Raw genomic sequence first — 23,544 nt, 5'->3', positions numbered from 1 at the left:
TGAGATTGTTCCATTAAAATTATTATACTTTAGGATAGCCCTCCAAATGTAAAAGGACTGTCAAGAAAAAGAAAAATGTTTGAAAACTCTAGGAAGAAAACTATGTTAATGATGTTATTGGAAAGTAAATGAAAGATTTTAGTCAAATAGATCCTTTAGGAAGAGAAAAATATGTTAAAGTTCAAGGTGGAGTTAAAGTGGAGGATTAAAATGTTGGCAGATTATTATCAAAGTCATGTTAACTAAATTTCCCATTAATTAACAATTGTATGGTATTTAAACATTTAGCATTGAAGTATTTTACCCCCTGTCTGGCAATTATTAGAAAGAGATGTATAGAAACATAGCAGCAAAGTTAGCCTTCAATGACTTAAATTTTTTTTTAGGAAGAAGAGTGCACTTTAAAATAAATTATATACGAATAATAAATATATATATTCAATTTTGTAAGTGACTTTAAAATAAGTCAAATATCATTATCCATTCACCATCATCATCTTTATCTTGTATTTAAGTAGATAAGCCTAATTAAGAACAGTCATATCAATCATGATCTTAAGTATTTGCCAGAGCATTGAAAGGTCCTTATCATTATTTCCCTTATAGGAACCATATTAAGTTGCTCAGATCTAAAGACAAAGGGTTTATTTGTTTGAGGTCTTGCCACTGATAAATGGCCAAGTAAAAGAATGAGCTGAATCAGAATTCTGAGAAATTTCTACTCTAAAATAAAAAAATGTCCCTAAAGATAAAGGACAAAGTTGTATCCTAGATGGATCTGGGGTCATAATCAGTTATATTGGAATCAGTTGAATGGATTTCATAAACCTTAGAAATTAGTCCAGTTTAAAGAAGATTTAGAAAGTAAATGAATATAGTCATAGGAGAATTGAATGTAAAAAGAAATGTTTCTGAACCTGTTAATCTAGAAGGAAAGAGATTATCAATCATAGGGATAAAACAATAAATAAAAAGTCAGGAGCAAGAAAGAAGGAAAGAGGCAGAGGCAGACTGAGAGAGGAGGAGAAACAGAATTATGGATCTGATACTGGAGTGACATTGGACTGTTCCACCAATTTAAGTGTTGCCATCTCTAAAAAAATGATATTTCTTCTTCTTAATAAGAGTTGGAATGAAAGGAGATTTAAAGGAATGAGAAATTATAACGAATGTCTAGAAATCTTTAACACAAGCTCCATTGATTGGACAAAGCCTCATCAAGAAAATGGGTAGTGCCCTTTGGAAGACTTAGGAAGTCTGCTCCATTTCTAAAATTATGATCTATGTGGGTGCCTGGCTAGTCAGCCAGAAGAGCGTGTGATTCCTGATCTCAGGTAATGAGTTCAAGTTCCACGTGAGCTGTACAAATCATCACTTACAAAATTAAATATATATATATTAAATATATATATTTATTATTCATATATAATTTATTTATAAAGCATGTGTGAATATATATTTATATATAAATATAAGTCATAATATATGTATATAATCATTATATATCATTATATATTTATATAAATGTATATTTATATATATAAAATATATGTATGCATGTATGTATAATTTATAATTGATATAAATATACATTTATATATATAATATATATAGCTTATATATATATAAAATATACATATAAAACTTATATATATTATATAAATGTATATTTTTATATTATAGGTATATATGTATATTATAAATCATACATTATTTGATATAAATATACATTTATATATTATTATACACATATTTGATATGTATATATTTGATATATATACATTATTTGTATATATATTTGATATATATACATTATTTGATATAAATATACGTTTATATATTTATATACATCTTTATATATATACACATTTATATGTAATATATAAAACATATATATTATATAAATGTATATTTTTATCAAATAATGTATAATTTATAATTATTTTTGATATAGATATACATTTATATATAATATATATACATACATATATATATTATATATAAATGTATATCTATATCAAATATAATTATAAATTATACATTATTTGATAAATAATGACATTATTTTCCATCAGGATAAAACAGAAAACATTAAATATTTACATTTGGAGTAGAATTATAGAATACACATATATTTATATGTAAATATATTAGAAATAAACATATAAATGTAATTTATAATTATTTTTGATATAGATATACATTTATATATAATATATATACATTATATATATATATATCATATATTATATATAAATGTATATCTATATCAAATATAATTATAAATTACATTTATATGTTTATTTCTAATATATTTACATATAAATATATGTGTATTCTATAATTCTACTCCAAATGTAAATATTTAATGTTTTCTGTTTTATCCTGATGGAAAATAATGTCCATAGCAGGAAGGATTAAAGAACTGGTCTGAAAGGGGGCATTTGCTGGGACCTAGCATATCTGTATCCTCATTCTGCTCCAGGAAATTCTGCTGGGCATAAACTCCTCAGGAAGTGAATTTTAGGAGCAATCGTGTCTTACACTAGAAGCAGAGTCAAGATGACCCCTGCACGCCCAGTCTCCTGACTCCATGTCTGTCATAGATGGCAAGGTAAGAGGAATCGTGTCACAGATGAAGAAATAAGGTCGGAGAATACCAGAGAACAGCTGATTGAACGTGTAGATGTAAGACCCATTCGTTACATTGTAAAAGGAGATTTCCCCTGCTTCGTAGTCAAGGAAGATCCCAATGCAACGAGGCCGGTCCAGGTGGAGGAGAGGCACCGATGGAGAGGCAAGGACCATGTATTCATTCCCTTTCAGCAGCCACATGGCCCAGACCCCATTCTCAGGAGATGGTGTGGTCTCCCCCTTCCTGGGCATGGTCTCCTGACATACACCTAAGCCCCACTCTGCTCTGTCTCCCACCACGACTTCCCAGTAATGCCTCCCCGAGGAGAAGGTCTGCAGACCCAGGATACAGGGCCATGTGTCAAATCGCTCGGGGTTGTTGGGGAGCTCCCTCCACAGCTCTCCATCTTGCACGCTGCGCAGATCGGCCGTCAAGAGAAGGCTGGGGTGCGCGGTGACAGGGTCCAGCTTGACATCAACTGTAGGAAGGGTTCGGGGGGACAGGGGAATGGTCAGAGGAGACTGGTAAAAGCCTAGGAAGCACAATATCTCATATAATAGCCACACCTCTCCTCACTCTTCCCTCTCAAATGAGTACTAAAGAAAGCAAAGTAATATTTGACCCTGGAGGTCACTAGTAGACTTCTCATTGCTACCTCTGCATCATTCAGGATTCATTACTACGCCAGTAAACACACAACTGTCAATGACATGATGAACCATCAGCGCAGTTATTTAGATTCCTGTTACCTGCATTCAGAGTACTTGGGTGCTCTTAGGAAGATCTTCTGTATTTACTTATTTTCTTCTCAAAATCACAGGAAATTTCTTTAATTTGAAACCTACCACTTCCAATGTTATGTCACTCTGGTAGGCAGAATTCTAAGATGGCCCCATGATCTAGAGCCCCTGGTGCTACTCTCATGATTATATTTTATGACAAGAACAGGATCTGGGTGGATCTCCTCTAATCCCAAGAGCCCTTAAATCAGAAAGGTCTCTCCAGCTGTTAGGCTGGTGGCAGAACAGAGAGTCAGAGAGATTGGAATCTAATGTGCCCTTGCTGGCTTTGAAGATAGAGGAGGCCACATAAGGAGAAAGGCTAGTGACCTCCAGCGGACAGCCAGCAGGGACACGGCGATCTCAGTCCCACAGCTGCCATAACAACATTCTGCTCTTCTGAATAAGCTTGGGAGTGGACCTCTCCCCAGGGTCTGCAGAGGAGCCCAGCCTAGCCGAAACCTTAATATGGATCTTGTGAAAACCAAGCAGAGAAATGAGCTCATCTCACATAAATGTCTGGTCCATGTAATTATGACCCAATAAATGCAGGTGGATTTAAGTAATGAACTCTGTGGTAATTTGTTACATGATGATAGAAAACCAATACCAATACTGTGAAGTCCCAGGACACGGATGTGACATTTTACTCAGGCACATTAGTAAACCCATTTATGAGTAAAATCTCTGCAGGGAGGAAGGATGGAAAGTAGCATATGTCTTCTCTTTAGAAGCATTAAAAATGATAAATTTCATTAATATAGTTTTTTAAAAATATCATCATAATAAATTTGTCTGTAAATCCACATCTGTGGGTCTTGTGTTGACATCCCAACCCGAGTGGGTCATGTATGTACTATATCATCCCTACTAACCTGTTTAACCACCCTCAAGCTGACTGGTATCATCCCCACTTTATAGAGGAGGAGACTCAAAGTCAGAGTTCATGTGACCTTCCCAAATCTAGAGGTCATAATAGACGGGCAGGTGGGTTTCTGTGGAACCGTATTAGGCCTACTCAATATCTGTTGTCTTTACACATCATGTCCACCCCAGCATATGTCCTTGTTCCATTTATAAGAAAATAAATCTGTGAAATGGTTGTGAATAGGGTCTATCCCCAATAGCTTCCCTACCTTTCTCTCTCTCTTTTTTTCTATTTCTTTTTTTAAATTAAATTTAATTTAGTTTAAATTTTTCGGTGTTCCAAGATGCATTGTTTATGCACCACACCCAGTGCTCCATGCAATACGTGCCTTCCTTAATACCCGCAACCAAGCTCACCCAATCCCACGCCCCCCTCCCCTCCAAAACCCTCTCTGTTTCCCAGAGGCCACTGTCGCCATGGATCATCTCCTATACTCAGCTTCTCATCACGCTATAATGGTACTCTAATGCAAATTCCCAAAGACCTCCACACTTGTTAGTAGTCATTGGAGTTCAGCTTAAATTACTTTTCTGCAGCATTCACTGCTGTTGAGAATCCCTGCGTTCTGGAGAACCTCCTTTCTCTTTCCCAAAGACACTGATCATCACACTTTCCTTCCCTCCCTACTCATCACTCTTTCCTGGTCTCCTTGGCAGTTTCCCCCTCTTCTCCCTCCAATAGCTCCAGGACCGGGACTTCTTTCTTTCTCAGCTCCCTCTCAATGTGTTCTGGGCTGGCTGGATCATTGCTTTGATTCAATTCCACTCATTTACTTACTGATTCCAAACGCATGTCTCTACATTTGACCTTTCTCCCAAAACTCTGCATTTGCAGAATCATCTTACCTGACATCAAACTCTGGCTTTTTAACATACACCACCACATTGATACATTCAAAACCCAACTCCTTCCTCTTCCACACCTGCAGCTTTAACTGTCTATGTAAAAAACAACTTCTGGCATCATTTCTGACTTGTCTCTTTTTTTCTGACAATGTGCATCTAATCCCCCAGCAGATTTTGGCAGCTCTACCTCTGAATCTGACCAAGATTCTGTCCACACTCCACATCTCAGCCCCTGGGATAATACTACCATGTTAATCGAACCATGATCATCTCTGACGGAATTATAGCAAGAGTTCCTAATGGCTTTGCCCACTGAAAGCCTTGCCCTTTTGAAATTATTCAAATTCAGAGTAAGACTTCCAAAGCATTAATCTAGTCATGTTATTCCTGCATTTACTACTTTCCATGGATTTCCTGTTTTACCAGAAGGTAAAATCATCCTGGTCCCAGTGCCCTGCCCAGAGCACCCTGTGCTAGCTGGAATTCCCTTGGCCTCTCTGACCCTGCCTTTGTGTACTCCTCCCCAGCCACACAGATCTCCTCATCACTCCTGGAATACATCTTTTGTACTTCTGCCTCAGGCCTGTGCACTCCTTGTTTCTGCTGCTTGAAAGGTTTTCCTCCACATCAAATATGTTATGAGTTAGCCCCAAGGTGACTTCCTTGATCATTAAATTTAAAATTAGATGTCTTAACCTGAAAACTTTTGGCCACCCTGACCTTATTTTTTCTCCCAATATTCTGTCAATCTTCTAACATTCTGTGCATTTTGCATAATTTACATAAATATGTACAACATGAAAACATGAAGTTATGGATTTGTAGGATTTTTTTGTTATTGCCAGATAATATATTTCAATACTTAGAAAAGCGTGTGGAACAAAATACAGAACATTTATTGAATTGATCCATTAATTATTTGATTCATTAAAATAGGAATATGAGGACACTGATTATGGGAGTGTAATAAATTTCAAGAAGTCATTTGGTTAATACTTGTTAATCTGCCCATCATTGAATAGGGGTGCTAAAATGGGTTTTCTCATTATGGGTTGAAGCTTCCATCTAAGTAATGAAACCAGTAATTAGTTTGTGTGCAATGTGTGCATTGCATTGTTTTTTTCACATTTGCATACATTGTATATATTTTTCTCATTTGTAACATTAGTATACATTGTATTGCTTTTTCACATTTGTATACATTTTTCAGCATTTTATAAATAAGGAAATAATTATTCATTGGAACTAGTGTTACTCATATCATAGCTAATAAGCTGGGAACCTCACTTTCAAGCCTATTGTGATAACTAAATGGAGCTTAGGGGTTAGGGACTCTGCTACCCTTTATGACTTTACACAAACATCCCTGTTCTCTTGCTTCTAAACATGGTGCTCTCTCCGGTCCCCCTTCTAACTTGGCTTGATCATGGGACCCACTGCAGTCCTTAAAATCTTCAGGGAAGCTGTGTGCCACTTTAGTGTGGATGCCCTTAGGACCAGTGCCTAATCCACCCTAACCTGACCCTTTCCAGGGCCACCAGCAACAGAAGGGATGTGGGGCTCTATCCGCACGGGTCCCAGAGGGAGGTAAGGTGAAACAAAATTGTCTGCAATCCCTAGTAAACCAGTGAAATCATCTAAAAATGGACCTTTGCTAGGCAGCCTGGAGGCTCAGTCTTGGTTTTAGCTCAGGTCTTATCTGAGAGTCATGATATCAAGTCCCACATGAGGTTCCACACCCAGTGAACAGTCTGCTTGGGTCACTCTCTCCCACTCTCTGTCTTAAATAAATAAATGCAACTTAAAAATCAAAACTAAACTTTGGATTCTGTGACTGCAGCCTGACCTGCATGGTGACAAACCGTAGAAATCCCTGAACCCCGCCACTGCAAACCCCCCAGACTGCAGGGGGGTGGGAGGTTGGGGTGCCAGGTGGTGGGTACTATAGAGGGCACGGCTTGCATGGAGCACTGGGTGTGGTGAAAAAATAATGAATAATGTTTTTCTGAAGATAAATAAATTGGAAAAAAAAAAAGAAATCCCTGAACCCTACATAGACATTGCGGTTGTCCCAGCTCAAAGACGCAGCCCACCTTGGAACTTCCTCAACATTTCCCTCATCCCAGGGATGCGACACGTTGTCCTCAGCTCCATGGGGACAGGCTCCAGTTCTGGCTGTGTGACATCCTTACTTCTGAGAAGGTCAGAGAAGTGAAAGTTCTCAGTAGTGTTCATGCACCTGCATCCTTGTCCTCCCTAGCCCAGTCCCTGGTTCGGAAAGGAATATACCTGCTCAAGGCTCCTTTCACACCCTGGAAGGAAAGGGGAAACAGAGGCAGGGACGAGTTATAGCTGAAGACTGTGTCTGACAGAAACAAACCACCAACCCTGCTTTAGGAATAACCAGACATGGTCCAGTATGAACATAAAACTGTAGGAGATGTGAGTGTCTCTCAACAATTTTAAAATCTGTTGGCCTCTACTATAGGGGGGGTCAGACCACACCAAGTTTAGGTTAATTCCAATGGTATCAACCACTTTAACTGTTTTCTGAATTGATAATTCTGGCTTTTGGATATATTAGTAAAGAGTTATGTTCTGTAACAAATGTAGAAGGAACTAGGGTAAAAATAGACCTTAAATATCTCCAGAATTTAGTTGGGGGACAGAGAAAGGTATAGACAAAAAATGTTACTCCCAATGCCTCTGTAAGACGTTAAATATCTCCAGATATATGCTTGATGGAGAAAGGTAGAGCCCAAAAATTTTACTCCCAATGTCTCTGTGAAAAAAAAAATTCCTCTTTCTTTGAACCACCACACCATAGCTACGAACTCATGGGTGAGTTTGTTACCTTATTGGATAAAAAAGGAAGTTACTAATTAATTCCAATGTTTTTTCTCAAAGGACATTATTTAAATAAATCACTTGCTTTATATTTTCCTTTTCCCTCTAAAAATAGTCACAGTGTCAGATAAATTTTGAGAAGGCACAAAGGCAGGAAGATAATTGCCTTTCCTTTTTATGGGGATGGCAGGCCTTGTTTTTGGCCTCTGCTTAATTTTGGGGGTAAAATGCTGCTTACTGGTACTGAGGAGGAAAGCAAAATGTGGATATAAAAATAAAAATAAATATAGAAAAAAATTTCCATAAGATTTGTAGTGTAATTCTGTTAAATTCTTTTTCTCAATGTTGTGTTTTGAAATACAGTAAAAGGTGATGGATGTCATTATGCAAAATACGAAAGTTCTGTGTATATTTACTATCTGAAATTCAGAAATTATTTCCCTTCTGATGCTCAGTTTGTTTGCATGAAAATAAGCCTAGCAACTTTAATAATAAAAATAAAAAATAATAAATATAAGTGTTGCTTATTTATATGACTGTATAGAAGACAAAATGAACTATTAAGACAAAATCAATAAATACATACTGTAAGTCCATTCCATTAATGAACTTCCCACTATGTAACCTGTGAAGATAGTGAATATGGAGATTTCAGGGCAGTTTCAGCGTTGGGAGCTAACTCAAGGTGGAATCTGAGGGGCAGCAGGTGGATGAGGGTGGGGGTACTTCATTCAGAATCTGCTGTGCATCCTATCATGATAATACACATGCATTATCAACGAGGACTTTCTCAATACACTTGGGATTTTGATGACCTCATGCATGAGTAAAAACAAGAATTTTCCTTTTTTTCCCGTTTTGTCTCTCTGCTGTACAGTCCCTTACAGACTTGGAACAAATGGCAAGGAGCCTATTTAAGCCCTTCCCACCAAGCAATAGGGACAAGCAAATTCATGTTTGCCACAAAATTTAACCGGAAAACATAAAAATGGACAATTTAAGACCTCATTCTTACATTCAGCTACTGACACAAAAAAGGGGTGCCAAAGACTTCTGGAATTGGTTATGCACATTGACAGATTAACTGGGAGATTTGAAACTGTTTTTCAGGCCACATAGCATTGCCTATCCATATTTTTGTATAACCTTATAGGTTAGATATCAAATTAACTTTATTTCTTTAAAAATATTTCATTTTGGTCTCTAAGATAAAAATAAGATAAGTATAAGAAACATCTTATACAATTCTCGAGAATCTCCTCTCATTCTGATGCTAAGACTTAGAATTCAGGTGCTTTCCAAACTGATGTCAAGGGTCCTTTTTCCTAAAAGGCATGAAGGTGCAAGTGGATTGTGGTGGCAAGTGTCTGTGTGTCACCATGTTCTCTCACATGGCCCTGGTTTGGCTGAGGGGCCTGGGATCACCTCATGCTGACCCAGCTGCTGAGGGACCCAGGCTCACCTCCAACAGCTCCAGTGCTGGGCGCTGCCTCCTCTCCTCCAGCTCCTGGGCCAGCTCCCTCAGGGCCCTGCTCTGCTGCCCCAGCCGGTTCTTGTTCTCACGGAGTCTCTGCAGGGTGGCTCGCTCCTCCTCCTCCAGCCGCCGCAGCTGCAGCTGCTCCTCCAGGGCCAGAAACCCACGGTACTTTTCAAACTCCAGCCTGAAGCGCTGCCTCTGCATTTCCACTTTCTCCTGGAGTGACACACCAGTGACACACGGAAGCAGACACCCACCAGGGGTGCTGCAGGTGTGGCCAGGCAGGGGCGACAAGACGCAGAGACCTTGGCACCCTAACTCTGTCCACTCATGAGCTGCCTCTCATCAACAACAGAAAGAAGACACTGCTCTGAGGACATGTGGCCCTCAGGTGGACAGTCTGAGAGAGACTGCTGGATCTGAGTCCTCATCCTGCGATGGACATGGGGGCAAGACAGTTTTACACACAAGGATTCCCACCATATTTAAATTATGGGGCAAGAGGAGTACAGGGATTAAGATGAAATGTCTGTTAAACTGCTGAGCAAAATAAGTATCACAAGGGCATTAACATACATCATAAAAGTAGTCACTAGAATGAGAACAGGGTCAAAACAACTGTATCAGTATGAAGAGAGATTACAGAGACCTGATTTGTAAATATGAAAAAAAAAGGTCTCAGACATTAGAAACTTGAACATTACTTAGTAATATGGCAACTGTGAAACCTTAAAGATTTTACTTATTTATTTGACAGAGAGAGAACATAAGCAGATGAGGAGGTCAGTGGAAGACTGAGAACCACTATGTGTGTGTATGTATGTGTGTGTGTTTGTGTGTAAATAGGTAAGTGAAAAAGCTGATGGAGTGTAAAAAAAAAAAGAAGATACATGTATGGATTACTGACAAGAGGCTGAAAGTTCAGATTGTCCTCCTATAGGTAGAATGATCAATATTAGCTATATTTCATATATATATATATATATATATCCTATTAAATATTTATTATGTCATTTTTCCAATGAATACACATGCATTTATACACAAATGTTTTAAACTAGTAAAGATAGTCTGAGACTCTTCTGTAGGTACTGGAATGGAGCAGTGAGTTATAGCACACTCAAGATCAGTAAAACTATATTTATTATTTGGATTGGGGATGTACTGGTAGAGATAAAGAACACAATATAATTTGAGGGGATGTGATGATCCAAGATGACCCAGGTGTTTCCCCACAGCAATCATGTAAATGAAACCAAAGTGTGCAGCAGGGAAGATGCTTGAAGAGTAATTTAATGATGCAGACTGGGATGTGTCAGTAGTCCCAAGGTTCTCTTACCTTCCAAATGACAGTTTTCTTCCCCAGGTTGGCCTCCTGAGTGAAGGTCTCCTCCATCTCCTTCCTTACAAGCTCCAGGGCCATCTGGAGCTTTGCCTGTTTGGAGAGATGTACTGAGCCCATTATAGATGCCCAAATTCAGTACCTCATATCAACTAGGAATATCAGGAAATGCAAAGCTCAACTAAAACAGGCCCCAGAAAGCACATAAAAATGTTCAGCCTCATCAATGATCAAGTAAAATATGAATATGTTTTTAAATACTAATGCCAGATATAATCAAGGATTTATCTAAACGTATGTTCATTGCAGCATTATTTAAAATAGTAGAAGTAACTTATCAAATGTGAAAAATAGGAAAGTGAGAAAAATGAATTTTATATTGACATTATGGTATCAAAATAGGATGCTGCAGAATATTGAATGACAATAAACATTCACAATTACAAAGTCAATTAAGATAAGCATATTTTAGAGAGGGGGACAAGATGGTGGGGAAGTAGGAAGAGGCACCTTTTCAACCTGTACCCTAAAGTGAGCTGGTTACCTACCAAAGAATTCCAATCACCCATGAAATCAGCCTGAGATCAGAATTATACACGTCTGGATCTCTACAAGGGCAGAAGACGCCAGTGGGCAGGTGAAGTGGAGTGGGAACGGCAGACTGATATCAGAAGATAAACAAAAGGGGAGGGAGCCACCAGAGGTGACCGGTGGGAAAGTAATACCCCAATATGAGCCAGAGTGCCCTGCGTCTGGGGACCAGCATTAACTTGGAGACTGGTTGAAAGCACTCCAAAAGAGCAAAGGATTGCGGGGGTGGGGGATTGTGGGAATGGGGGCAGCTAAGGACAGGTTTAAGTCCCCGGTCCCAGGACAGCTTCCCCTGGCACTGAGCCAGAGAGAGTGCGGCGGAGAAACCAGGTCTTGGCCCCTGAGCTGTCAGCGCACCCAAGATTGCATGGGGTCTGGCTCCTGTGAGGGGATGGGAGCCACGCCAGATGGCAAAATGCAGGAGCCCTGCTACAGAGCCTGAGATACACGTGCCTGAGATGCACAATCCTCCCCAGAGAGATGTGCACAAAGACCCAGCCAGCGCTCTTAGCCAGCGCCATTGTTTTAGAGCCTGAGACACATGCCCCAACTCTCCCAACAGAGGGGTGCGAAGGCCCAGCCTGGTGCTTTCGGACCTGCACCCCACTCTCAGAGCCTGAGACCTGCGCGCAACCCACAGCCTCCCCTGAGACAGGTGCACACAAGCCGGGCACAAGCCGACCCAGAAAGACCAGGCACTCCTAGCCTGGGCCAGTGGAAAAATCTCAGTGTGCGATCACTGTGTGGAACATCTCTGGCAGTCTGGAGCTGCCCAGACAGCCACCACTGCTGCAGTTTTGGGTACAAGCAGAAGATCCTGCATCCCCAGGGACCACGATTCAGAACCTGCTTTGCCAGCAGCCAAGGGGAAATTTATATGGGCTCTGCAACACCCACAGAAGAACAGACTGAGGCTTCTCTCTGAGAGGGAGGTTAGGGTGCAGTTTGCTTTCCTCTAAACCTATAAAAACCATCAAAAGAGGTCAGGGAGAGAGGGGAAAAAAAGTGAAGAAATATAAAAACCTCCAGAGAATAAAAGCCTGAAAAAACCGTATTCCTCAGAGCCCACCCCGTTGACCAGGACTGGAGGACTTAACTCAGGGAACATCACTGAGTGAAAACACATGTGGCAGGACCCTCCCCCAGAAAAACAACCAGGAAAGAAAAAAGAAAAGACGACAAGAGAAGAACCAACACTACTTCATAGGACAGCATTTATTTTTAATTTGTTCCCACTAATCTGGCTCATTTTTTTTATATAGATAATTTTTTAACCTATTCACCATCACAGTGAGCTGTCCAGTACAATCAAATTCCATAATAACCTTCTAACCTGAACGTTTTGATACATACACCTGCATTTTTCTTTTGCATTTCTATTTTTTAAATTTCTTTTTTTAAATTTTAGTTTAGTTTATTCTAGTTTATTCCTTTTTTATTTTTATTTTCAAATATACATATAGAGTTAAACTTGAAAGTAATCCCCTTTCCCCAATCAACACTACCCCTATAGGTAAACCAATTTTTAATCCCCCTTTATCTTAGGAATGTTGAATCCTTTAACAAAGATATCAAGATACATCCAGGAAGAATCAAAATAATCTTCCTCATCCACACTGAGAATTTATAACTACTCTCCCATCTTTTTCTTCCACCAGTATTTCTGTGTTTCTATGTTTGTCCTGATAGTATATAAATCTTGCACTTGGGGTTTTTTTTTTAAGATTTTATTTATTTATTTGACAGACAGAGATCACAAGTAGGCAGAGAGGCAGGCAGAGAGGGAAGCAGACTCCCTGCTGAGCAGAGAGCCTGATGTGGGACTCGATCCCAGGACCCTGAGATCATGACCTGAGCTGAAGGCAGCGGCTTAATCCACTGAGCCACCCAGGCACTTGGGGTTCTTTTTGATGAGGTTCTACCTTTATTTGCTTTTATATATGTGTGTGTGTGTGTATATATATATATATATATATATATATATATATAATTTTTTTCTCTTGTCATATACTTTTATCAGTCTTTTCATTTGTCTGTTTTTGTGTGTATATTTCATAAATCTGACTTTGGGGCCCATTTGGGCTGGACCTTCTCTTTTATCTTCCCTTTCGTTTCCCTCTCTCTCTCTCTCTCTCTATTTTTCTTTTTCTTTTCTTTTTTCTCTTGTTTGGGTGGGGAATCCTGATTGCTCGGAAGTGTTCCAGGGTGCCTCTTGACTGCACCACGGTAAATACATCCAGCTACATCTGTTCAGTCATATCTCACCAAAATGACTAGGAGGAGGAATGCCCAATATAAGAAAAAAACAGAGGATGGACCTTTTGCAACAGAGCTAATGGAAATCAACATAGACAATATGTCAGAAAGAGAATTCAGGCTATTAATTATCCAGGCAATAGCTAGATTGGAGAAAGCCATGGGCAACCAAATGGAATTGATTAAGGCCGAAATGAGCGACCAGAGATGATGTTCACAATGTTAGGGCAGAGCTAAAAGCTACCAAGGATAAGATTCACAATGCTCTCCATGAGTTCCAATCTAATCTAAATTCTCTCAAAGCTAGGGTAACTGAGACAGAAGATAGAATTAGTGATCTGGAGGACAAACACAGAGAGAAAGGATCAGAAGGAGCCTGGAACAAGCAGCTTAGAAGCCACAAAAACAGAATCAGGAAAATAAATGACGTCATGAAACAGTATCCAACAGCACATTATAAAGATTATCCACCATGACCAGGTGGGATTCATCCCTGGGCTACATGGATGGTTCAACATTTGCAAAACAATCAATGTTATAGAACAAATTAATATGAGAAGAGAGAAGAACCACATGGTCCACTCAATTGATGCAGAAAAAGCATTTGACAAAATCCAGCATCCGTTCCTGACTAAAACGCTTCAAAGTATAGGGATAGGGGAACATTCCTGAACTTCATGAAATCTATCTATGAAAGAACCACACCAAATTATCATCCTCAATGGGAAAAAGCTTGCGTCCTTCCCATTGAGATCAGGAACAGGACAAGGATGCCCACTTTCACCACTCTTGTTCAACATAGTATAAGAAATCCTAGCAACAGCAATCAGACAACAAAGAGAACTAAAAGGTATCCAAATTGGCAATAAAGAAGTCAAATCCTCTCTCTCGTCACAGATGACATGATTCTTTATATGGAAAACCCAAAAGACTCCACCCCAAAACTACTAGAATTCATACAGCAATTCAGCAACGTGGCAAGATACAAAGACAATGTCCAGAAATCAGTGGCTTTATTATACACTAATAATGAAAATACAGAAATGGAAATTAGTGAATTGATTCCATTTCCTATAGCAACAAGAACCATAAGATACCTGGGAATAAACCTCACCAAAGAGGTAAAGGACCTGTACTTGAGGAACTACAGAACACTCATGAAAGAAATCAAGGAAGACAAAAAAGATGGAAGGTCATTCCATGCACATGGATTGGAAGAATAATCATTGTTAATATGTCGATACTGCCTAGTGCAATCTCTACTTTTAGTGTCATTCCGATCAAAATTACACCAGTATTCTTCAAAGAGGTGGAGCAAATAATCCAAAAATTTGTATGGAATCAGAAGAGACCCCGTATTGCTAAGGAAATGTTGAAAAACAAAAATAAAATGAGGGGCATCACGTTACCTGATTTCAAGCTTTATTACAAAGCTGTGATCACCAAGACAGCATAGTACTGGCATAAAAACAGACACATAGACCAGTGGAACAGAGTAGAGAGCCCAGATATCGACCCTCAACTCTATGGTCAAATAATCATCGACAAAACAGGAAAAAATCTACAGTGGAAAAAAGACAGTCTCTTCAATAAATGGTGCTGGGAAAACTGGGCAGCTATAGGTAGAAGAATGAAACTCGACCATTCTCTTACACCGTACAGAAAGATAAACTCAAAATGGATAAAAGACTTCAATGTGATACAGGAATCCATCAGAATCCTAGAGGAGAACATAGGAAGTAATCTCTTCGATATCAGCCACAGCAACTTCTTTCAATATATGTCTCCAAAGGCAAAGGAAACAAAAGTGAAAATGAACTTTTGGGACTTCGTCAAATCAAAAGCTTCTGCACAGCCAAGGAAACAGTCAAGAACAATGAGTCAACCCACGGAATGGGAGAAGATATTTGCAAATGACAAAAGGTTGATATCCAGGATCTATAAAGAACTCCTCAAACTCAACACACACAAAACAATCGTGTTAAAAAATGGGCAGAAGATATGAACAGACATTTCTCCAATGAAGACATACAAATGGCTATCAGACACATGAAAAAATGTTCATCATCACTAGCCATCAGGGAGATTCAAATTAAACCCACATTGAGATATCACCTTACACCAGTTAAAATGGCCAAAATTAGCAAGACTGGTAACAACATGTGTTGGAGGGAATGTGGAGAAAGGGGAACCCTCTTCCACTGTTGGTGGGAAGGCAAGTTGGTGCAGCCTCTTTGGAGAAAAGTATGGAGATTCCTCAAGAAATTAAAAATAGAACTTCCCTATGACCCTGCCATTGCACTCCTGGGTATTTACTCCAAAGATACAGTTGTAGTGGAAAGAAGGGCCATCTGTACCCCACTGTTTATAGCAGCAATGGCCATGGTCGCCAAACTGTTGAAAGAACCAAGATGGCCTTCAATGGCCAAATGGATAAGGAAGATGTGGTCCATATACACTATGGAGTATTATGCCTCCATCAGAAAGGACGAATACCCAACTTTTGTAGCAACATGGACGGGGTGGAAGAGATTATGCTGAGTGAAATAAGTCAAGCAGAGAGAATCAATTATCATATGGTTTCACTTATTTGTGAGCATAATAGATAGCGTGGAGGACATGGGGAGATAGAGAGGAGAAGGTAGTTGGGGGAAATTGGAAGGGGAGGTGAGCCACGAGAGACTATGGTCTCTGAAAAACAATTTGAGGATTTGAAGGGGCAGGGGGTGTGTGGTCAGGGTACCAGGTTGTGGGTATTATAGAGGGCACGGATTGCATGGAGCACTGGGTGTGTTGTAAAAATAATGAATTCTGTTATTCTGAAGAAAAAATAAAGAAGAATGCAACCACAAAGGAAAAAAAAAAGAAGAAGAACATGTAGTCGATATGTACTATGGAGTGTTATGCCTCCATCAGAAAGGATGAATACCCAACATTTGTATCAACATGGATGGGACTGGAATAGATTATACTGAGTGAAATAACTCCAACAGACAGAGTCAATTATCATATGGTTTTGCCTACTTGTGGAGCATAAGGAATAACGTGCAGGGCATTGGGAGTTGGAGAGGAGAAGTGATCTGGGGATATTTGAGGGGGAGACAAACCACGAGAGACTGTGGACTCTGAGGAACTAACTGGGGGTTTTGGAGGGGAATGGGGACGATGCTGGGTGAGCCTGGTGGTGTGTATTGTGGAGGGCATGTGTGGCATTGGGAACTGGGTGTGGTGCCTAAGAAATGTATTCTGGAACACTGAAAAGAAATTTTTAAAAATGTTTTAAAAAAAGCAAGGAGATGAAAAAGATGCGGCTTGTTTGAGGACAACAGTGATTAGGCTAGTTTTGAAGGACTTCATGGTTGGCTGAGACAAGAAGTGTAAAAACAGAACTTAGGGCCCTAGGAAGTCTTGACTTAGAGGCCAACGTGTTTAATGGATATTTATTTAGTTAAGGATTACTGAAATATATGGAACGTCTTTAGACATATTACATACAGCCACATTACAATTAGGTCACTTCTGGTAAAAAGAAAGCAGAAACAGCATACTTCAAAAGTGTCGCTGGAAAGGACCTAGCAGCTGGATCTTGTAGATGACAACCAAAGTAAGAAAAAAAAAAAAGAAGAAGGAAGGAAAGAAAGAAAAGCTAAGAGATGTTTCCAGGTATGTCAAGAAGGAAGTTGAGGTGGGCAGTATTCCAAAACCTTGATTTAAAAGGATCAAAGTTAAAATATTAATAATAATAATGATAATGATAATAATAATAAAAAAAAGTTGAGGAAGTCCAATGTTTACAATGTATCTCATTGTGACAATACTTCAATTAACCACGTAGGTAGAGTAGGTAGAGTGAAGACTTGAAGACCACTACCATCTCCTTTCCAGTAGTGGGTGTTCTAGATATTGGGCATTGAAATGTGATCAGAATATGTCAAAGATGGGGCACCTGGGTGGCTCAGTGGGTTAAAGCCTCTGCCTTTGGCTCAGGTCATGGTCTCAGGGTCCTGGAATAGAGCCCCACTTCGGGCTCTCTGCTCAGCAGGGAGTCTGCTTCCTCCTATCTCTCTGCCTGCTTCTCTGCCTACTTGTGATCTCTGTCTGTCAAATAAATAAATTAAACAAACAAACAAAAAGAATATGTCAAAGAGATTTTGAAGTGCACCAGTATGAGGAATTCTTTTAGAGTTTCACAGATGCCCCTTCTGGTACCAACTCCTCCAATACGAGTTCCCTCTTCATTGAGGGTGCTCACGTTTTCAGTCCTGGAATGCGTGTTGAATGGACTTAGCTCCTGGAATCTTTACTTCAGGGGACACATTCTACTGCAGGCCTTACAGGAGATAAGAGCTATGCACTGGGCAGATGCTAGTGTGAAGAACCCAGGGTTGTTTTGGTGACAGTTTTAACTAACATGGAGCTAAGCACTATGGAAAGCAGGACATTATTTGACCAGCTTAGGAGGCACTGGCAGTAAAGATGGGCAATTGTAACCCAGACCATACTGGAAAGCCTGCCCCCACTCCAGGCACTGAAAAGTCCGGCCTCCCACAGTAGAGCTCTAGTCTGGGATAGGAATGTCAGCATCGCTGAGAACAAAGCCAGGATGGCAGCCAAGGACTGCGGAAGGGAAGGCTTCAGGGACAGGGGACCCTCTCCAGTGATGTGGTCAGGTGAAGGAGGTGCATTCGAGCTCCTGAACAGAGGTCCCAGGGGCGTCACCATAGGGCCAGGCAAGGAGGCCCAGCTTGCACTGAGCTGGGAGGGAGAGCGGAGCTGGGAGGAGTCATTCAGGTCAGGATGCTTCCCTCTGGGTTTGCCCCTAAAGCATGGCTCTTGCTGCTCCCATTGGGGTTTCTGCACCTGTGCCCTGCGGAGAGCACAAGGCTCTCACCTGGTAACCCCTGGTGGCCTCCTGTACCTTGCCCTGCGGAGCCCGAGTTCTCACCTGATAACCCCTGGCAGCCTCCTGCAGCGGCACGGTGCAGTGGTCCCTGTGCTCCAGGGTGGTGTCACAGACCCAGCACAGGGCGTCCTCGTCGTCCTCACAGAAGAGGGTCAAGTCCTCGCCGTGTCGCGCGCACTGGTGCATGCCCACGGGCCCCGCGCCCAGCCCTAGCTGCCGCACGCCATCCACCAGGCTGGCCAGCTGCCGGTTGGGCCGCAAGCTGTCCAGCCCGAAAGGGCCGCGGCACTGAGGGCAGGTGTACAGTCCGCCCTGCGTGCTGGCGGACTTCTCGCAGAACTCGCAGATGCACCTGCGGCAGAAGCTGTGGCCGCAGGCCACGCTGACCGGGTCCTGCAGAAAGTCCAGGCACACAGGGCAGCGGGCCTCATCACGCAGCCGCTCCCCAGGTGCCCCCGAGGCCATGGCCGCCTGCTAATGCAGCGCGACCCTCCTCCGCAGCCCAGTTATCTGCGCTCACCGTCTGGCTTGGAAGGGAGGAGCACACAGCCTCTGGAGATGCCGGCACAGCGTGGCTTTCATCCCTGGCTCTAGTTCAAGAGCTCAGCAGAGCCCCTCCTGGCAACAAGTCACATCCCAGCCCTCAGTTACAAGGACAGAATTCACATTTCGTTCCCCCTGGGGTGCCAGGGAACTGGGCATGTGTAGGGGAACCCCTCCCATGATGTCTGAATGGAGCCCCTACTCCTTTTCTCACTGCTAGGGCACTGGGAGAATTCCTGAGATGTCCTTTCATTATTTTTCTGCACTACCCCACAGCCTCCTTATCCTGTAAGGCAAAATAATTTCTCTTTTTTGGGAATATTTTATTTATTTATTTGACAGAGATAGAGCACAAGCAGGGAAAGCTGCAGAGAAGGAAAGCAGAACAGGGAGCCCCATATGAGGTTCAATCCCAGGACCCGGGATCATGACCTGAGCCCAAGGCAGACGGTTCACCACCTGAGCCATCCAGCTCTTCTTATACGGCATAATACTTTCTTATAATGTTTGCCAAACTTCAACTTCTTACCCTCCACTACTGAGCTCAGGGTAAAGACATGAGCAGATGGGCTTATGTGGTGATGCCTGGATAGGTGAGTAAGGAGCGGGAGAAAGCTAAGAGAAGGTGTGATTGCCGTTTGGGAAAATATGGTGAGGTGGCAAAAGCAGGGAGGGCCCCTCCTGGAGCAAAATGTGACTTCTGTTCTGCTGAATTTGGAGTGATGGTGTGAATGCCTGTACGAAGTCATCCAATTTGACCACAACACATGTTGTGGTTACCGGAGGCCCAGACACAAGGGCAAGTTCAAAGCGTTATGTACCAGCTCCCAGGGAGCCTCAGGGTGCATCAAGAGATCTTGTGCAATCACTGAGTAATGGCTGGGAGAAAGCTCAGCAGCTACAGGAACTTGAGGGGACTCTGAGTTAGCCTGCTGGGTTGGGTGAGGCTCCCAGTGGTCTCTGGGCTAACAACAGAAGGGCCATCCAAGGAACAAGCAGGAAGGGAAGCCTAGGACAGAGCACTCCGAGACTGCAGGGCACACACACATGAACTGTGGTGGGAGGCAGCAGGAATCAGCCCTCCAGGCGGGCTGTGTGTGGCCAGATGAGGAGGAGGAGCCGGAGATAAGGTCCCCCAGTCAGAGGCGGGGGCAGATGACTCAGGTCTCTGGGGCTCCCGTGAGGTCTGCGGCCCTTATTAATTTGTTTTTAAAGATTTATTGATGTATTTGAGAGTGAGGGGAGGGGTGGAGGGTGTGGGACTGTACAGCAGACTCCCCGCTGGGCGAGGACCCCCCCCAACAAGGAGGAGGGCTTTGATTTTATAACCCCGAGTTCATGACCTGAGCAGAACCCCAAGTCCTATGCTTCTCCTACTGAGCCTCCTGTTCAGCATATGTGGGTCTTTATTTTAAGGACCAGGGCTTGCCCTGAAGCTTGGTGCTGGGCACCATCTGAAGGCTCGAGGTCATCTGCCCAAGGCCAGTTTCATAAACAAACTAGATTTCTCTGAGTGCAAACAGACATGAGTGTGAGAAAAGCAGCAGAGATAAGTCAGAGAAGAAGGCAGAAGGGTGCCGGGAGTCTCAGTGCAAACACAGAGGCTGGCTCATGCTGAGGACTGTGCCCCTTTCTAGCTCCGGGGACTTCGAGAAGGCCGTGTCCCCCTCTGCCTGCCAAAAGTTTTCTGAAACAGGAGGACATGGTTGGTGTCCCTCCAACAGTGCAGTTCAATGATAAGTTCAATCTGGTTCAGGCTCTGGCATGAGTCCCTACATATGGTCACCTAAACAAAAAGGGCAAAGGGCATAATAGGTGGGAGAAGGATGGCCACACAGAGCTTAGCTCCATGGGGCAGGAGAGCTTTTTCCACCTTATGTAATGCTATGTTCCCAGTACTGTGAAGAGCAACGCCCGTTTGTACACCCAGGAAACCCTGGCTGACTGAGCAAACAGATATCACAAAGTGGTTCTTCCCCATAGGATTCTAGGTCAGCTGAGTTTAAGCTCTGCTTTGTCCAAAGACTCCTTGGCTGAGGAATGAAGTTTGTGCCCTCATTGTTCTTAGAAAGACCCTTCCCTTGGAGCCTGTCCCTGCAGGTAACGAGTACAACAGATTATAATTTGATTTTGTTGTGTTTACACATGCCAGGAGAAGTGACCACCTGGGTGCTTTTTTGTTTAATAGGATTGGCCTAATTGAAGTTTGTATTTTCTTACAATCTTTCTGCTAAGGTGAACAAAATATGTCCTTGTGGGAACACGGCCTCATTTTGACGCACTCTCTCCTGGAGTCTTACCTGTCCTTTTGAGTTTGCCTCATTCCAAATCCACCCTGACTCTCACCAGTACCTCTTCTCTAGTTCTCCTCCCCATTGGTGTCCTGTCTTCTCCAACAGCATGGGATCATCCCTCTATGGACATTCCTCCACGCTCACCTCCCCCTAACTGTCCCCAGGGCATCCGTATTGTTCCTAGCTGGGTCCCTTGTCATTCTCCTGAAGACTCTCAGCTCTCCCTGGCCCTCAGCATGTGGTTCAGCTCTGGGGACCCCTAATCTCCTCCAGCCAAGCTCCTTCCACCCCACAGCAAAAAAAAAAAAAAGTTCAAACCTCAAAAACCGCAAATGCAACAGCCACTGACACAGCACTTTCCTTCCTGTTTGTGGTTTTCAAAAGGATTTGGGTGGGTTTTCATTCAGCCGTTATGCTCTGCATTATTATGGCTCCTTTTCCCCTAGACTCTGCCTTGGGGCTTTTTGAGCTGAGGTATGCAGATGTCCTTTGTGCACACAGCCTCAGCCTTCCCTCATTAGGCAAGGGGCACCTGTAGCCCATGGAGCTCCGTGTCTCCGTGGAGGGAACCCAGGAAACAGAGATGAACCAGAGAAGGTCCCCATGACTCTAAGGCAGAGAGAACATGTGTGGGACACAGGAGGGGCTGTGGGAGAAATGCCACTGCGTAGCCATTTTCCCACACACGTGAACTTCACTCCCCATACGTGCAGGTTAGCAAAGGTGGATTCATGGAGTCATGCTGTATTTTAAAAAATGATTTATATTAGGATTTTCTTTAGACAATTTGAGGGACTTGAGAAAAATGCATCCTGTTCATAGCTTTATTCCAAAGTCCTTCCTTGGGTTCACAGGGTGATGGCTCAGTAGAGCTTCTGGAATAGGTTAGTAAATGCAATACCCCATCTAAGATTTGGAATTGTTCTCTGAAATAATAGTGTAAACCAGATGCATATATTATATACAAGAAACCTGAGATGTAACAAATGCAGGTAATAGACACAGAGCCTGTCTTTGTTTTGTGAAGTGCTCCATGTTGATACTACTGTGATCTCCAAAACCATGCAGGAAAGGCATTCCTCCTACCACAGACGGTTGTAGGAGCTTGGCACCAGGTCCTGGGACCCAGTGCAAACCTAACAAAGTAGATGACCCCAGGTTTATACCCAGGCATAGGAGAGAGCCGGCATGGACATAGAATAACAAGGTAGTGGCCGATATTCCTGGGTCCCCACAAGGGTGCATGAAGGGGCTGGCCAGAATGGAGATACAACCTGCATAATCACAGAGAAAAGGATCACAAAGGCACTAGTCTTGAAATAGAGTTTCCAGGGAGACCTAGAGCTGCAGCTTCCATCTGTGGGTCCCATGGGGTCTGGGCACAAGAAACACAAGAGCAGAAACCCCATTAAGTCTGAAAGGACATTGGGTGTCTCAGAAGGTCCAGTGGTTCAGTGTGGCTCCCAGTCCACCTGAGACTGGGGAAACACAGACCGATGGCTGATTCTGCATGTTCTGCAAGGTTGTATAGATTTTTATTTGTGGGCAAAGGGCACTGGTGACAGATTTTCAGCTATCATCTCTGAGTGTGATATCCAGTCCCCATGGCTGTCTTTCCTTGTGGTCTGGGTTTTGAAGCCCTGAGGGGTCACTGGGAGTTAGAGCTCTGCTCATCCTCAGGGATGCTCCCATGTGGCCAGGGGTGTGGGGTGACATGGGACATAGGGATTTCTCTCAGCCGGTAGAGGCAGCCTGAACCCAACTGTGTTCATATAGATTCCATTATTGTAGGGCCAATAACTGTAAAAACAGACCTCCAAGCAAGGCCTCTGAAACACTCTTCCATGAGTACAACTGCTCTACTCCTTTTTCAATGTCCATTCTGTGTACAAATACACAAAAAAATCAGAGGCATTTCCCCATATATGTAGACTTCCACACAATTGCAAGTAATGGCCAAGGATGGAATGCTATTCTTGTAAATCACTTTGACACAAAAAGTAGGCTTTGACATTTAGGACATACAGGATGTAACCCATCCTAAGAATGTCTGTGCTTTTGAGTCTTCTACAAACACACTATAACATAACAAGGAAAAGTGTGA

At 42.2% G+C, this 23,544-nt stretch overlaps 1 protein-coding gene across 1 annotated transcript; it reads right to left on the bottom strand.

Moving 5' to 3' along the window:
* Positions 1 to 2,523: 2,523 nt before the first annotated feature.
* TRIM58 (tripartite motif containing 58) lies at positions 2,524 to 19,068 on the bottom strand. The gene is made up of 6 exons (XM_044239350.1): positions 18,646 to 19,068; positions 10,851 to 10,946; positions 9,497 to 9,727; positions 7,477 to 7,499; positions 7,281 to 7,381; positions 2,524 to 3,113 (listed from the first exon to the last, which is right to left on the bottom strand). Exons 1-6 carry the CDS (start codon positions 19,066 to 19,068, stop codon positions 2,524 to 2,526), a joined length of 1,464 nt encoding a protein of 487 aa, XP_044095285.1.
* Positions 19,069 to 23,544: the final 4,476 nt, after the last annotated feature.

This window comes from Neovison vison, chromosome 1, assembly GCF_020171115.1.
Source record: "Neovison vison isolate M4711 chromosome 1, ASM_NN_V1, whole genome shotgun sequence".
Lineage (NCBI taxonomy): Eukaryota > Metazoa > Chordata > Mammalia > Carnivora > Mustelidae > Neogale > Neogale vison.
This window is presented reverse-complemented; position numbering and strand designations above follow the sequence as displayed.